General features: G+C 49.0%; 1 protein-coding gene across 2 annotated transcripts in view; it reads right to left on the bottom strand.

Annotated features, from left to right (window-relative positions):
- Positions 1-17,880, bottom strand: part of LOC138527344 (N-acetylated-alpha-linked acidic dipeptidase 2-like) — a 501,035-nt gene that overhangs the window by 323,876 nt on the left and 159,279 nt on the right. For both annotated transcript variants that reach the window (XM_069638406.1, XM_069638405.1), the window contains exon 6: positions 8,586-8,676. In XM_069638406.1, coding sequence (XP_069494507.1) covers positions 8,586-8,676 — 91 coding nt within the window. The remainder of the gene's footprint in view (positions 1-8,585; positions 8,677-17,880) is intronic.

The raw sequence follows: 17,880 nt of genomic DNA, 5'->3' as shown, positions 1-17,880 counted from the left end.
TACACGTACCCTGATGAAATCGCGTGTAAGACTACCCGCGCACCCCGGAAATGCACGTACCCAGGCAAATCGCACTGCTGGGGGGTGGTGGGGGTGGGAGACATGAGTGGGGGCCTGGTGGAGGGTGCCCCACAGTGCTGGGGGGTGAGGGTGCAGGGGGACAGGAGTGGGGGCCTGGTGGAGGGTGCCCCACAGTGCTGGGGGGTGGGGGTGCAGGGAGACAGGAGTGGGGGCCTGGTGGAGGGTGCCCTACAGTGCTGGGGGGTGGGGGTGGGGGTGCAGGGAGACAGGAGGGGGGGCCTGGTGGAGGGTGCCCCTGGATGCAGGGGGGTGGGGGTGCAGGGGGACATGAGTTGGACATGAGTGGGGGCCTGGTGGAGGGTGCCCCACAGTGCTGGGGGGTGGGGGTGCAGCGGGACATGAGTGGGGGCCTGGTGGAGGGTGCCCCACAGTGCTGGGGGGTGGGGGTGCAGGGGGACATGAGTGGGGGCCTGGTGGAGGGTGCCCCACAGTGCTGGGGGTGGGGGTGCAGGAGACAGGAGTGGGGGCCTGGTGGAGGGTGCCCTACAGTGCTGGGGGGTGGGGGTGCCGGGAGACAGGAGTAGGGGCCTGGTGGAGGGTGCCCCTGGATGCAGGGGGGTGGGGGTGCAGGGGGACATGAGTGGGGCCTGGTGGAGGGTGCCCCTGGATGCTGGGGGGTGGGGGTGCTGGGGGACATGAGTGGGGGCCTGGTGGAGGGTGCCCCTGGCTGCTGGGGGGTGGGGGTGCTGGTAGACATGCGTTGGTGGGCAGTAGTGCAAGGTGACATGTGGGTTGGCTGGGGGGCATGGCCATGGTGGATGGGCTGCCTGCGGGACATGTGTAGGGGTGCAGGGTAGTCCCCTGTGGTGTGGGCCGCCTGCAGGGGCCGTGGAGGGTGTAGAGGGAACAGCTGGGAGGACCCACACGGCCAATTCACGTGTAGGACTCCCCGGCACCCCCGAAATACACGTAGGCTGCTGTATTCGCGTGTGGAATTTCCTGCGCACCCGGAGTACATGCACCCTGCTGAAATTGCGTGTGGAACTTCATGCGCACACCGAAATACACGTACCCTGCAAATTCGCGTGTGAAACTTCCCGCGCACCTTGGAATACACATACCCTGCTGAAATCGCGTGTGGAACTACCCGCGCACCCCGTAATACACGCACACGCTATTTTTCACACAGCGGGTGTCCGTGTTTGTCGGTACCCCTTTGCACCTCATTTTTCCTAGAGGGCCACAGTATGGATCATTCATCATAGCTGTATATGGGTGCTTTTTGTTAGCGCACATTTTGGCGCACATTTATTTCAGGCGTAGGGACGCTACCGCCTTCTTTCTTGTGGCGTACTTGTTTGGCCCTGTGCGCGTCTTTGACCGTGCGCTGGTTTGCCCTATTCGATTCCATGAATACGAGTTGTAGGCGAGCGTGTGGGTGTTCCGCGCACTTGCCTCCTGTACTTTCCCCGTGACGCCCATATTTTCACACGTTGTTCCCCATTCCGAGTGTTACGCCCCATGTTCCGCCTACTTTTGTTATGTGCGCCGCGCTATGTGCGATTTCGCAGCGGCCGTGGCGCACGCCGTTGGATGACCTGTGCGCCGGCGTGCGCCGCGCACTTTTTCAGCGCACATCCAATATTTTTCTCGCGCACAGACTTCCATGAATCGATGTGCGCTGGTTTCCCTGCGATTTTCGCACTTTTACTGCGAATCGCACGTTTTGGCACCTCTGCGCCGGAATTTTCGGCGCACATTAATTCCATGAATCGGCCTGATGGAGTCGCCATGTGGCAGTCACGGGCGATTTCCAGGCCCAGGCCGCCCTCTAGTGGATCTCACGCTGCAATGCAAGAAACCGTCTCTTGCATAAATATCATTCTGTTTTCACACGTGTCATCATCATGTTTGGACTTTGCTACTTGCCAGCCCGTCACTGCTAGTCCACATTATGCCCAGTTATCACATTAGGCCTGCCCCAGCCAGCAGCAAGCAGTGCAGGGGCCACATCCTGGCAGCTCCCGAGTACGCCCGCTGAGCTCGTGTTTACTAGTTCATATAATACCCACTATGCACAAACATCTCGCCAGGCTCCCCTAACATGCCCGGCTTCTGATAGGTTCATTTAACTCGTCACTGTGGTCTCTTAACTGCCTCTCCCTGAAGGTGTCACGTGACTTTTCCTCCTTGTCCTGCCGCAAAGCAACGGGACATCCCACCCCCCACGCAGACACGGGGCCCCACCAAGAGACCCCTGCTGAGACAGAGGTGTGTACTCACGTCTAAGCGCTCCCCAGACCCCACAGCTGCGGGGAGGTGGCTGGAGGGTCTTGCTGGTCGGGCAACCATAGAACGGCCCTCCTCTACAGATGGGTCTATTAATCTGACAAGCCGCCATTATTTACAGACGTGTATTTTTTGCTCACTGTTTATGCAACGCTATGTCTAATTTCATAATAAAACATGTACTTAAAAATACTTGTACTTAGGAGTGCAGGTAAGTGAGGTAAGCTGTGTTTCATTGGCCTTCTGGTACTTGTAGTCCTACCTTCATCAGAGGAAACAAGACAAGCTACAAAAAAGCAAAGATAAACACACAAGTTCATTCACTGCTTGCACCTGCTACAAAGCCACTTCCGAACTCAGTCAGGAGTGAGTGCCCAGCATTAAGAAACCTCTGTTTTCTCTACCCTCCACCCCTCACCATCGGACTCAAACCTTGATACTCATTCAGAACTAAAACATAGCATGGATTTGTGGCATAATATGGATTTATTTGCAGTTTACAGGCTCTGGGGTGTCTTCGTACCATAATCCTAGGCTTACTTGCCCCAAACTCAGGGACTCATTTCTTTTGAGCCGGAGATTCGACCCTATTTGCAAACATTTTTCCAGTGGGTAATGAGGACTGATCTGTGAAGAATTCAGGCAATTCGTCCCTTCTCCGCAAGGGGAGCCACCCCCTTTGGAACAAAGGAAGTGAGGCCACTCCACAATACCCTCTCTAGGGGTCAGGACAAGCAGGCTCCCACTGGGGGTGAGCCCCCTCTGGGACAGCGCTTCCATCCCACCTTCCGCCACCTATGTTTGTTGGCTACACTATCGCTAGCAGGTACAGGCCCCTTTCATGGGATGGCATGCTTTCTGATCAGGTTGGGGTTCTGCCTATCGAGGAAAGCTAGGACCTGCGGCATCTTGCCCTCCGTTCCAGGGTGGAACATAAACCCCATTAGCACCGGGGGAGCGGGAGCAGCCAATCCCCTTCCACGAAGTGCGGGCGGAAACCGCTAATCTCAGCCCACGTTCCACGGAGCCCACAGTCTGTCTCCCCTGCCGCGGGCTGGGGAGCGGGAGCAGCCAATCCCCTTCTATGAAGCGCGGGTGGAAACCGCTAATCTCAGCCCACGTTCCACGGAGCCCACAGTCTGTCTCCCCTGCCGCGGGCTGCTATCTCCTCCGCCACTCCCCCTTCCTTTTTCTTTTTAAACTTTCCAGAACCCCCCTCCCCAGTGCCACTTACCTGATAGTTGCAGGGGCGGCACCCGCCTCTTTTCCGGACGCCATGGTAACAGAAGACGGGCTCTGTACGGAGCCCCACCTTCTACAACCAGAGCCACCATTTTGCATAAGCATTTTCATTCATTGACTGGGACGCACTGGACGCATAGCCCAATCTCTCACACCTCCCCCCCCCTCCAATAACTTCGTACTGGGCCTAATACTTTACTTCCAGCCGCCTAGCATTTGGCTGCCCATACAAGTGCTTCTTTCATCCCAAAATGAAGCCAAATGCACTGCAGTGAACGCCTTCTGGTCCCTTGGCACAACCATTCCACCTGCCCCTATGCATCGTTTAGAATCACGTTCTGATGCAAAAGTGGGCGCTTGTTTCTGAGATGCCACTTGCTACCTCTTGTCTCTTTTTCATCTTATGTGCATGTATGTTCTGAATTTTATATAGCAGGAACATGGCTGTGAAGTAATGGAGTGCTGCCCAACAAGAGGATACAAGGACAGGGCACCATGAATATGGATGCAATTTGAATGATAGGGGTTTAAGGGTGCACACTTGGAATGCCATGGAGAGGGGGGTGCAGAGGAGACAGGTTCCAACCAGGGGGTGCGTGTTGCAGGCACAGGATACAGGTTACCATTAGAGGATCCATGCAACAGGCAGAGGTTACAGCTTTGTAATGTTAGAAATGCCTTATGCAGGGACGAGCCCTTCCCCCTTGTCCTACCACTTCTCTGTGGGTGTTTTCTCTGTTTTCTGCCACTGACGTCCACTCTGGACCTCTGACAATGCAGCTCTTCATGTTTTCCTTTTGATGAACAACACCCATGGGATACCCTTATGGCACCATGGGTGGGGGTACACCCTTGTACCCCATATGTGTGTTCTGTGGTGCCTGTGTGTTGCCCACAGAGCAGGGTATGGGCTGGTGGCAGCTACATGCTGACTTGGCAGTGGCTCTGTGTGTCCTCCATTTTGGGACACACAGGCCCTACCTGTGTCCTCTTGGTTTCTATTGCCTTTTACCTTGTTTCTCGAAGTCCTGGGAAGCCCTCACTCTGTCCCTTCCTCCTAAATGGCTGTTGGGTGAAAATACCATATATGGCTCTAGGGCTGCCCTACTGTCAGACTGACTGGAGCCTTCCCAGGGGCTATCTGTTGTGGGTACACCCTAAGGGTGGGAACTGTGTGAATGGAGCCTGAACATTCTGTGTTGTGGGTGTCTGGTTTCCGTGTGTGTGGCACAATGAATGAGACAGCCCTGACTGAAGCTGACATGAATACAGTGTTGTGTGCTGAAAGGCTGGCCACTTACCCCAATCCACATTTTTTGTTATGGGTGTCTGGGTGGAGTGAATGGCCTGAATGCCTGTGAGCCTGATTGGCTGCCTGCATGAATGCCCTACTATCTGACTGGCTGACTGAGGGGGCTCTCTCACTCAACAATTTGTTCAGAAGCTGAAGTTGAAATGCCACTTACATTGCTTACATTGGCAGCTATGAGCTGAGGTGTCAGAGGCGGCGGCAACCCTCTGTGGCCGTGCGGCTTGACGCCCGCATAGGTCCTTTCCTCTAGCCCTAGCTTTTCCTGTTGGTGTGCATGCTGAGCGTTGTCTGGTGGCTCCAGCTCCAGCGGCCCCCATGGTTCGAGCGGGGTCTGGCCGTGGCGTTCCGAGACGGGGGTCATCCCTCACTTCGGAGATCACCGGGGATCACCAGCTGCCTCGCTGCTTGCGGATGGATTTTGGGATGTGATGCTAAGGCATTCCGCCGGGAGTTTTGGGAGCCCCTTATCCCCTAAACGGTTAAGGCTGGTAAGCTTGGGTGCTAGCATGCAGCTGTAAGCTCCTGCGCTCCTGCGCTACCTGTTGCAGTGAGTTTGTTATACTGGGTGGCTGTGATTGCAGTCATTCCTCATTTTTCAGTGTCAACATTGCCGTTCCGACAGCCGTTACGGCTGCAGTATTCTGTCTGGGGATACTGTTGCTATCCCAGTGTGTGTAGTGCCCCCGGTCTCTGGCCCCTTGCATGTGGTTCCGGCTAGATATGTCAGCCATGAGTGAGAAGGGTGGCGTGACTTTCCCAATAGCTGGGAATTTGCAGATCTTCACGGCAGCACACGAGGAACTTGTGTGGTAGATGCGGTGGGCCCGATGGAGTTAACCTCTCCTTTAGCGGCATCTGCTCCGTCTCAAGTAGAACAATGGCCCCTGCTTATGGCTAGAATTTCTAAAGAGCTTTTACTATGCACCAGTCCCTTTAATCTGGGTGTTCTGGTGGATGCGCTGAGCGCTTGGGTGGTGGATCTACGTCAGTCTAAAGTATGCATGGTACCCCATACAGACGTGCACCCTAGTCCATTCGAATTGTTACAACCAATTAAATTGCACATTGGCTGCCAAGTTACCTTGCAAAAAGAGTCAACAGACTATGCCTCTCAAACTGTACTTTCTTGTGTGGAGCCCATAATGGCCAAGGGGGCAATTTTAGTTACTAATGAGGAAACCAAGTCTTCTAAAGCATGTTGTAAAGGTGAGACACAGGACACATCCTTACCCTCCTTGGTACCTGTGTCTGCTCTACAAGCAGCTAAACGACCTTCATTGGGGGTCGATGAACGTAAGACCATTTCTTTGTGGAACTTGCAATCCCAAAAGTCACAATGGCCTAGAATAAATGATCAGAACACCTTTGACTTCATTATGGATAAAAGGAACTTTGTTTTAACGAATGTCCCAGAAATGGAAGGTAAAGAGTCTAAACAAACACTACGCAATAAAGTACTCGCCTGGCTACACCAGAGAACAGGACCAGGTGCAGTCCGACGGTCCGACTAGTTGATTATTCACAGATTGGACCTTAAGGACTGGTGTCCCAACTTAATAGTGACTGTGTATTAGTGGGCTGTGCGGGTAGCTCCCTACTGGCCTCTCTAAGACGCTGTAAATATCTTCCCAGAGGATCCTCGAACTGTGATTTGATATTGTTATGAGGGGTGGTATATAGTTCCCTGGCTTATTGCTTCTTTGTGCTTAAACTGGTCCTTCCCAGTCCATCCCTAATTTAGTTGTTTGATGCACTTCTCTGGCCATGTTGAATGTCCATTCTTTGCATATGCTGTTCTTATGTTTCATGTTTGTTTGTTTTGTATGCGCCCTCACACCTCCAGGCTTATTGGTGCGTAAAGTAAAAGTAAAGAAGCAAAAGGAAACTATTCCTTGAAGCCCAGCTGGAGGAGATGTCTGCTGCTGAATTTTCTTCAAGTAATCCGAATGCTGTCATGTCTCTCAAGGACTGATCCAGAGAGGACCTACAAAGGAGACCTCTCCCCAAGCTACTCTTCATTGAAGTATCCTGGAATCCAGTCCTGTGTGTCTGCTGTCCGGAGAAGAGGTGTGTGTGAGTCCTGAAGGGGAGTGCCCAGATATCTCGAGTCAAAGAAGTCCATTGGTGTCACCCTGGGTCCAGAGGTGCGTTTCGTGACTGCTGGAAGCTGTTGCTGTCTACAGCCCAGAAGAGGGGGTACCCTGGCATAGTGCTGATGGACACCTGGAGCTGTGAAAGTTCCAAACAGCCTAAGAACATTTCAAAGGACATCCTTGACGTCATCACTGAACACTTTTTCCCGCCGGAGAGTGTCCAGAGTCGCAGAGTGCAGAGGAAGGTCCGCCAGTGGTTTCCCGGTGGCCAGAAGCTTATGAAGATGTCCCAAGGATCCAGACTTGGTGAGAGTCTGAGGTCCACTGCAGTGGTTGAGTCCAAGTCACCAGAAGGTGTCCAAATGTCCCTGTCGTGGCTGCAGTACCAAAGAACCGAAAGTCAGATAACTGCATAGATCCGAAACCCGACACCAAAAGTGACCTATGCACCAGTCGCCGCCATAAGTCATCGAAGGGTCCCAGGGGTCTTACTCTCATCTGCCAAACCTTTAAGGAGCCCACAGCAAGTTTCTATTTCACAGGACCTCTACAGTTGGAGAAATCATCGACCAAAGGAGACACTACGAAGAGCAAAACTGCTGCACTTCACAAAGACTTTGGTGAAATGTTTCTTCTTGGACTCAGCATCCCAGTGGCTCCTTCTTCCAAGAGGGTCCATCTTCTGAGGGAATCATCCAGTGAAACCGAGAAACTCTGCCACTTCGCCTGCCAAGGCACCAAAGGTACTGTGATGAGGAAGAGCATCTTCTAGCCTCAGGAGTCCTCCAGGGGTCCCAGCTTCGTCTTGGATCCGTTCTCCTGTGGCCCCTCAGGTACGTTGGGGTGTTAGAACCCTTTCAACAAAAGCCAAAGGTTATTGAACTTTTTTTGACTGGGCTGTAAAAGACAAGATAAGTTTCTCCCTAACTTTTCTATTACTGGTTGCCCAGGTGGTGGTTCCTCACTTGTCTAGTCTAAAGAAAGCACTCGGCCAATGTTCATAGCTAACCTGCCTTTATTCCCTATTCCATGTGTTACACCTAACTTAAGAGTCCACCTGCCTATTTAAAACTGTCTGCAGTTAGTGCATCTTTTACTGAATTTAAGTGTGCCAAAGTACAAAGTGTCACTATTTAAATGTATATATATATTACTGAACCTTGTTTTATATAAAGAAGCTGTGTTATTACCTAACATAGAGCATGGACATTCCTTTGTGGGGGATTGGGGGAAACAGTGTACTTAAGAACCAGCCTGCCTCACCTCCTGAGAGTTTAAGCCTGGCTGCTCGTCTAATGTTACCAACTTGAGAGCCTTGGATGGGGTGTTCTGTGCCTTTAGCCTACCATATAGAAGTACAGACACCCCCCTTCAGTCTTTACAAGGTTACAATCAGAGGATGCATATTATAGGCAGGGGATACAGGCAAGAGATACAAGTTACAATCAGAGGATGCATGCTACAGGCCAGGGATACAGGTTACAGCCAGAGACTGTATGTTGTATAGAGGGAGACGGGTTTGGGCAGGAGCGATTCATTTGTTGGTGAATCCGCAGCTGTTTCGGAGGAATATAACCCAAACACTTTAACTAAACCTTTGAGAGCAGAATCAGAGGGCAGTGACATACCTCAAGTATTTCACGGCATCGTCATAGCCAATTGGAGTTACAGGAATTGTTGGCAAACCAGCATCTTTTTCCTCCAAGAAGAAAGCAGAGTCTGCACAAGACACAAACAGAAATCACCTGAGCATACAAACAGGCAATGTTGCAAAGACTTAGGCAGCACCCTAAGAAAAGAGCTGGGGGTAGATCTCTGTCTTCGGCTGGGGCCTCCCTCTGGAACAGCCTCCCTACCACTCTAAAACTTGAGGAGAACCATCTCCGGTTCCGGAAGCACCTCAAGATCTTCCTCTTTTCTTCTGCCTTCGCTCCCCCTCTCCCCTGCTGATCTGTTCTCTCTTGGCACTATGCACCTGGCCACCCTCTGTCCTTTGGGCCCAGGTACCTGCTCACCCTGCCACCCTCCCACACAGCTTCCGGGTCACCCCTTGCACTGGGGTCTGTATCTGTACCCATACAGCCCCCCCTTTTTCTTCCTGCACTTATCGGACCTACCCTGTCTGCTGCCTTAAACCCAGCACTTGCAAATTGCTGGCTGCATTACCACTGTTTGTTGCCTTTATTATTTATTTATTGTTATTTATCTGTTTCTCCTCTGCTTCGCACTTTCCACCTCTCACCCCTTCCATGCACTTTTCCCCTCCCCCCTCTCGCATGCACTTGCGCGTTCTCAATGTCACTGGGCCTAGTAAAATCGCTGTTTTGTTCTCCCCTGTTCCCCTCCCGTGCCTTGTCGCGCTCTGAAACACTTGTGTACGAGCGCGATAGGAATGAAATATCAATCAATCAATCAATCACCCAGGAATGTTGCAATGGACACCACTATTGTACCTCTGCTCCAGGGGTGGCTCGTCCATAATGGGCGACAGGGCACCAATCACCCCTCCCCCATTACAAACGAGCCAAGCCAGCCCAGTTAAAACACTGAGTGTGTCCACTAGCTGCAGCTGGGCTGGCTTTAACTGAACTGTCAAAGGTAAACCTGTTTTCCTTTTGACAGTTCAGTAGTACCCCGGCGCATTCTCAATTAGCCATGCAGGGCCACAGCCTTGCAGAACTCGTTGGGGTTGCAGGCTGAGGTACTGCATGCCTGAATGTGCAAGGGGCGCTCTTGGGCTTCCTCGCACATACAAGCCCAGAGGGGCATCATTAGCAAAGCGCTCAGGCTCCACTGCCCATATGCAGCACTCTCTGCTTCCTGGCTCCTATCATATGCTGAGCCAGATCTGAGGGCCTTCATCGCAAGGCGAGAGGACCGGAGCCGGGCAGCAGCTAAGAAAACTGTAAAAAGAAGTAGTTGTGTGAGTGTATGAAAGTGTTTGTGTTTGTTAGTGGATGCATGAATGAGAGTGTATGTTGTTTGGGTGTGGTGTTTATGTGAGAGCGTATGAATGGTGTATGAATGCTGTGTGTGTGTGTGCGTGTGAAAATCTGAGTGATGACGTAGGAATGATGCTGATTCATGTATGTTAATGAAGACTGAATGGTGCCTTATAAATGCTGATGTGTGTGGGAATGGAGAGTGCATGAAGAATGAATGGTGCGTTATGAATGCTGATATTTGTGTGTGTGTGTATGGAACGAATTAAGTAGATGGAATGGATTAAGTAGATGGAACGGATGAAGTAATTGGAAGAAATGAAGTGGACAGAAGGACGAAGTGTACAGAACGGATGAAGTAGACGGAACGGATGAAGTGGATGGAACCGATGGAGTGGATAGAACCGATGGAGTGGATGGAACGGATGAAGTGGATGGAACGGATGTAGTGGATGGAACGGATGGAACAGATGAAGTGGATGGAGCGGATGTAGTGGATGAAACGGATGGAACAGATGAAGTGGATGGAGCGGATGGAGCGGATGGAACGGACGGAATGGATGGAGCAAATGGAATGGATAGAACAGATGGAGTGAATGGAACAGATGAAGTGGATGGAACAGACGATATGGATGGAACAGATAGGAAGGATGGAGTGTGTGGATGGAATAGATGGAGCAGATCATGTGGATGGAAGGGATGAGTGGATGGAGGGGATGGAGTGGATGGAAGGGATGAGTGTATGGAGGGATGTAAGGGATGAGTGGATGGAGGGGATGAGTGAATAGAATGGATGTGAAGGTTGCAACAGATGGAACGTATAAAGTGGATGGAACGGACAAAGCGGATGGAACAAATAGAGTGAATAAAATGGATAGAGCAAATGGTACGGATGTAGTGCTTGGTCACTGGCGCGTTACTGATAACCACCATATCACACTACTACGCTTACTCTCTCTTATACACCATCACTCAACTAGAACACAGCTATACTATGACACATTCGGTATAGCTGTTCTCTTCCTAACATGATCCCACAAACTACCCATCCATCCTAATTAAACACAGCTAGCTGAGCACTCACTGCTAGATTACGCTTCGCCTCAGGCCTAACGCAGCCAGAACTCAGTCTGGGTGTCCACCCTCCAGACTGAACACATCCAACTGATTTCTGCTAAGAAGTAGCTATCATGCAAATACTGCACCAGCTGCACACATAGCTGGTACGCCAACGCTCTATATGACTTCTCTCTCTCTCTACTGACGTGAACTACGGTTCCCAAGGCGTTCAACCCCCCAGCGCTTTGAGATCATACCAATGATACATAAGGCGCTATATAAATGCCAAGTAACATAACATAACATGTGTGTATGTGTGAATGGAGAGTAAATGAATGAATGATGCTGTATGAATATTGATGTGTGCATGTGTGTGAATGAAGGTTGAATAAAGAATGAATGCATTATGAATGTTATTGCATGTGTGTGTGTGTGAATGTGAGCGTGCCTGAAGAATGAATGCTGTATGAATGATCGTTGATGAATGTGGGTGCATGTGCCAGCTGGGCAGCAGTCCTCTTGTTGGGGTGAGGAAGGGGGGTGGAGGTGGTTTGAAGGCAGCCATAAAGACTTTTTTTATAATTATTAGTTAGGTGAATATTTCTCCAGAATGGGCACACCAAATTTGTATGTCCAGGTTAGACAAATATTCACAATGGCATTGTTTTTACAGGGCATCGGGAGAAGGCAGCATCATGAGCGTTCTTGTTGATACTGACCCAGATTGTTTTTTTACTGGGCATCGGGCGAAGGCAACATCATGAGCGTTGATGGGTCCAATCTGGACATATTTTCTTACTGTGGCATGGCATTTGGTACTGGTAAAGCCAACAGGAGTATGTGCTTATATGGTAATACTGGTAATTGGTGCAGTCTGCATGGACATATATGGGCTCAGATGATTGAAACATGTTTTTCTATTCTTGCATGCAGTGAGCAAAGGCATCATGAAAATGATGTTGACTGTTGATGACTTGCATCTATTGGAGTTGATCATGTGTTACCCATCCTACAAAAGACACTGCAAACTGCTGCTTTTTGCTGCTTTTTTTATTTTACAGAAAGTGTGCAGAAAAGGCACGATTATAACCTAAAATTAAAAAAAAATAAAAAACTCACAGGGTAGAATCCAACCTAACCCTCCTTGCTTGGTTCGGGTTCCCTTGCTACAGTCGGTCGTTCCTGGCTTTTCGGTGGTAATAATGACTCCCCTCCAGATGTTCATGGTGGTGTGTGGTGTGGTGCGCGATTCCTTCTGAACAATAATTTGCAGATTGTTGGAATCACTGTAGTGCGTGGGCCAATCCATGTAACCTTGTGGGGTCTTTTCTTGCAATACAGCAATGGCGGTTCTCGCACCAGTTCTGGCAACAATGAAAGGGTTTTGTTTAGCGGGGGGTGTAATGGTCCCCTTATGCATGAAGACAGAGCAGGGGAGCGAGCCTATGAGTGTGTGCTGACTGTTGTATACACAGCCACTCAGGGTGTGCACTAGATTCCTTTTCTGTGATGCACATTGCCTACACGCAGTGGCAACCCCAGACATTTTTCATAGGGGTGGCCTGATGAGGTCACTGGAAATCTTGGGATTGCACATGAAGTTGCCCTAATAAGAGGCAGGCGGGCCGGCGATGGGGTCAGCATTTTTGTAAGGGTGGCTGTGGCCCCCCTTGGACACCCCTTGGTGGCGCCTCTGCCTACACGTGATTCTGTAATTCATTTGCACTGTAGAGGAGCAGTTACATGCCTCTGCAGGAAATTCCGCCCCCTACGTCCCATATGTTGGAAGCCTGAGATCGTGCCATGTTTGACACCAGCAGTTGTGACTATACTGAGTATTCAAAAGAAGGTGTCCTCTGAGAAAACCCTCTCAAATGTATTCCCAAAGAGATGACAATCTGAGGGAGGAACTCCCTGAAGGAATATGAAAAGGAGCAAAGAGAGAAGCTCGTGACGTCACAAGAAACATGCGTGACGTCCTGAGAATACTGGCTGAAGAGAATGCATGGATCTTACAGAAACTAATGACGAAGTTAAGAATCGATTAAACTTTCATATGCGGAAAGAAGACTGCACATATGTGAAGTACTGCAGAACATCAACCGTTCAATAATTGTACAGACGCTGAAACGCAAGTAGACCAAGTCATCGTAGAAGCTGGCTATATGCAGTGAATAGACTGCAGGCAAAGCCGCCATTGTATAGGAGCTGGACATCAGTGTCATGAATTTAGTAAGCTCGGACCCATGGAGAGAAAGGGCAGAGAATTGTGTTGCAGCAAGAATAGGCTGAAAATCGTGGAGCAGCATGGTGAGGCTCACTGGCCTGGTATCAAAACTGAAGCAGCCAAGGTCGTTTATCTTCTTGAAAGAAGTGAACGTGCAAAGACCGAATCATCCCTTGCTAAGGTGCAGATAAATAACACCAAGGGTGCCAAGTTTTATTCATTTAAGACATTTACATGCTGCAAAATGGACCAAATGGACCAAGGGCCTCATTACGACTTTGGCGGTAGCCATGCCCTTAATAAGGTCATGGCTGCCACCAAAACCGGGTCCGGGTTCCCTGAATGGGGAATTACCGGGCCATTCCGAGTTTGGAGGGCCTGGTAATTCCTCCTTCAGCGAACCCGGGCCCGGACCTTCCCCATTCCCATTTGAGCCCCCATACGGCTGAATGGGAATGGGTTCAGGGAGCTAACAATGGACCGATTACGACTGGCCCGTTGTTAGCTCCCTGGTCCCCTTGCGGGACCTGGTAAGGATGCCTGATTTTGCCAGGCGTCCTTACAGGGTCCCGGGTCCCGCGAGGGAACCTCGTAATCTTGCGGAATGGGTTTAACGGGTCCGCCTCCATTAGCGGCACTCGTTAACCCATTCCGCAAAGGTTGTAATGAGGCCCCAAATCGTGGTCTCCTGTCACTTGAGCCAAGGATGGAAACAGAGTTGAGCTTGGAGTCCTAGAATAACGATATTCCCAGAGACAAGGAGACTTTGCAAGGCCAAGTTCAAAGACAATCTTCATGGCAGAAGGCACGGGTCATAAGAGATGTTGGGCTAATTGGGTGGGGAGGGAAAGTCAAGTCCACCTACTGGCACCTGGGTCTGGGGTTACGTGTTGCTAAGTGAACCGAATGTTTCAGACATGGCACGAGCGTATCAACCAATTGTAGAGGGATGTATAACCAAAGGGTCTTATAGTTTGAAGACCAATCATAAACTGTGAGTTTAATAGTGTTGAAGATGGCATGTTTTAGAGGTAGTCATAAGTTGTCCACCTGACAGTGGGCAGTCAATCACAATCCTAGCCCCTATAGAAAGTATATTTAGATGTCTCCCTTATCCAATCCCAACCCTTGATAGGTTTTCAATTATTTGCCACGTAATATGTCGTCACCTCTGACGTATTTTTGGCATATAAGGATGTTTTTATGAGCAAATCATTGAGAGGCTGAGCGAACGTCCATTGATGTCCATTGTAACTCCCTGTTTTAGGTAATTGTTAATAAAACAGTATCTTTGCCATCTTTCTGAGTTGGTTCGATCATTTGGACTCGGCATTACTCTGCAATCTCATACATTGCATGCAAATTACTTAAGGGCCATAGGCTCACGTAGTAGCGGTGCGGATGGTTGAAAAAGATCCAAACTAGTTCTGCTTCAACGATCAGGCATCCTCCGCCATTAGTCGTAAGATTGCGGGTTTTCCTGTGGAGAGCGGCCCATAGTAATACATTTACAAGAAGAACCGAGACAGTGGGCAGGTCACACTTTGACGAAATACCTGCCCGGTTTCCACAAGCACTCTACGAACAGAAGGCGAAGTGGTTGGATTGAAGGAGGAGTCGATACAAAAGTCCTCGAGTCCATTAACGAATGGTGAGTAGACTTACGGGAATGGCAAATAAAGGGGATGGGATTGTGATCTTTTTTTGAGTAACGGGAAATATTGTGAAGAGAAAAGGTAGCGCCTAGGAGTCCTGACTCAAGGGAGTTTAGAAGGTGACATCTCAAATCCCAGCGGGGCTAGAGCAGAAACATATAATGCGTAATCAGGATAATGTAAGGTGACGTCTCAAACCCTGTATAGGGTATAGAAAAAAGGCAAGAGAGAAAGATGATGACAGTGTTTATAAATGTGTAATGTCGACTAGTCTGAATGTTGTTTGTTGAGTAAAAATATCGAATAGCGATAGAGATTGTGAAGAACTGAAAAAGCAACAGTGTAGTAAAGCAATTGGCACCAATCGAGAGAATAGATATATCGAGTAAGAAAATAGGTTAACTGTTGAAATTGGAGGCTTGAGCAGCAATTGCTGGTGCGCGCTCATATTTGTTGTTTTAAAACGTTGAAAAATGGTGATTTAAGCAAAAGTATACCGGTTATTTACCAAATCTGGTAAATATTGACAGTCAAGTGAGACTTGTCATTATGGGAGACACTCCTCTTATGCACTTATGCAAAACATTACCAAAGCACATGCCCAAGCTCAAACAGTATAGTGCGGAATGGGTGAAAGCCACTGCAGATAAAATGTTCATGCCGGGGATCATTGTCAAAAGCGGTATTGCAACACATGACCACATACTTGCACACTGCGTACACGGGGAAGAAATTAGAGAAAAGATTAGCAATTCTAGAGCTCTGAAAGATGTACCAAGAAGAAAGAGTAGACCCGGCACCTGAGGAGTGGATGCTTAGTCAGCGTAACAAGGAAGGTGTTGAGCCCCCAGCTCCCCTTAATTCACCTGAAGCAAACGGTGCTAGTACGGAAGAAATAGGGTTATATCATTTAAAGGAGTTGAAAGCGGCAACAGGGTATAGTCATCCGATATATGAACTCCCCGCTTACAGTAGTGACGATAGTCCAGAAGAGAATAAGAGAAAAGAAGAGATCTATTAGATCATAGAAGACAAAGGAGAAAGGAGTGAGCGGTCAAATCTGTCAACAGAAATAGACAGAGAGATTAAGAGATGGAAAGGAGAGAAGGATAAAGCTGACGAGATAGCGCTCGTGCAGAACGAATGGATGGGAGGACAGATCTTACTTAAAATAGATGGGGAAACAATTGAGGAAGTTAGGCAAAGAGAAGATAAGAATGAACAAGAAAGAAAAGACAATAAACGAGAGAAGAGATTGAAACAAGATGAACTGAAAAGGAGGAGCAGGGAGCGACGCGAACAGATATATCAGGAGGAGCAAGAAAAAACAGAAGAACATACCAGGAACAGCCTCAGATGAGAACAGTGATGCAGACCCACTGGCTGAACATTGCAGTTTTGAAGTTCAGATGTATTGGATCCTCACAGAGATCCAGCTTCAAGTTTGGCACCTGCGTTTTATATATTTATAAATATATATATATATTTTCTTACTGTTTTATTCTGTTTTCTCCTCCTCTCCCTTCTCCCTTCTCCCTCTCTTTTCCCGCCCTCCTTTACTTTTTTCTATGCACTTACTCTATCAGAATTGTCCCTGGACCTAATATGATAGCAACAAATGTTTGTCTCTTCCCCCCCTCCCTTTACTTGTTCCTTGCACCATCTGAAATGTCGTCAGGCCTAGTACGATAGTCGCTTGTTTTGTTCCTCTCCCCCCTTTTTGCTCCCCCTCCCTCATCTCTTGTTAATTTCCGGCTCTACCAGAAATGTCGTTGGGCCTAGTACGGTAGTCGCCTGTCTGTTTCCCATTTCCTTCCTATCTGTGTTTTAGCTCTTTCACTATCTGAAATGTCGTCAGGCCGAGTACGATAGTTAATTTCACATTCTTGTTGTTCATGGCCTGTAAGAATGTCATTGTATTTTGCATTGTTCCCTCCCTTGCTGTGAAGATCTTTGAAACACATTGTGTATAGGTGCTATATAAATAAACTCTCATATCATAACAGGCAGAAGAAAAAAGAAAGTATGACAATAGACAGAGAGTGATAGAAGATAAGGATAGAAGGGAATGAAGAGCGAAAAGGAGGAGCGCAAAGACTAAGGGACACAAGATTACAGGGACGAAGAGCAAAGAAGGGAAGGAATATGGAGAGGAGAAGAACTAAGGCAAGAGGAAGAAAGAATTAGAAGGGATGCGAGAAAGCGAAGAGAAATAGACAAATAAATGGAACAAAGTAGGAGACAATGGGGTCTACATGTATATTCTATATTTGTAACCAAGCTTCGCATATTCTTGTAAATGCTGCGCCTTGATACCCCTGGGTATATCTGCGCAATATAAATAATAAAACAAACAAACATAAAGAGGCTAACACTTACATATCTCATTGGGCGTGTCCCGTTAATAGGGTCAGGCAAAGTCAGGCACTTGACCATGATCAGATACATCTGATACCCATTAGCTCGCCCCAGACGTATAAAAGGCGGAACATAGAGACACACTCTGAGCAAGGTGGAACACGAGAAGGAGCAGATCTTCCAGGGTGAAGGCGACCCCAATGGAGGAGGACAACTGATCGAGGGATAATAGCGAAGGGTAGGAAAGTCATTAAGATCCCTGCAGGAGGTCATTGCCTCTGGGAAACCGTGAAGGATATGCGGAGAAAGGAAAATCCCAGAAAAGAAGAAGCCTGCATTGAGTTTCAAGGATGCCAGTGACCCTCCCGGGTGAACGACAGAGTTTGGGAGGCAGGGGCAAACCTGTGGTATCAACCTTGACTCGTGAATCAAAGCCGCAGCAACAAGAAAGGAAAGCACACACCCGGTGAGTTAGCGAAAGAAATGAAAGGCCTGTTTGTGTCAAGGAAAGATTGATGCCATAACAGTGTATCTCCGATTGAAGGTTGCGCGCGTGCTGATGAGATGCAAAAGAAAGCAAATGAGTAGTGAACTTTAAAAGTTACTGATAACTGTGAAGCCAGTGATACAGAGTAGCAGAGTGGTCCGGCAAAGGCAAATAGCTCACTCGAAAGTCTCAGCG

This window comes from Ambystoma mexicanum, chromosome 14 (assembly GCF_040938575.1).
Source record: "Ambystoma mexicanum isolate Mex_15411 chromosome 14, UKY_AmexF1_1, whole genome shotgun sequence".
NCBI classification, from domain to species: domain Eukaryota; kingdom Metazoa; phylum Chordata; class Amphibia; order Caudata; family Ambystomatidae; genus Ambystoma; species Ambystoma mexicanum.
The sequence above is the reverse complement of the archived record's forward strand: the minus strand, read 5'-3'. Positions and strand labels throughout refer to the sequence as shown.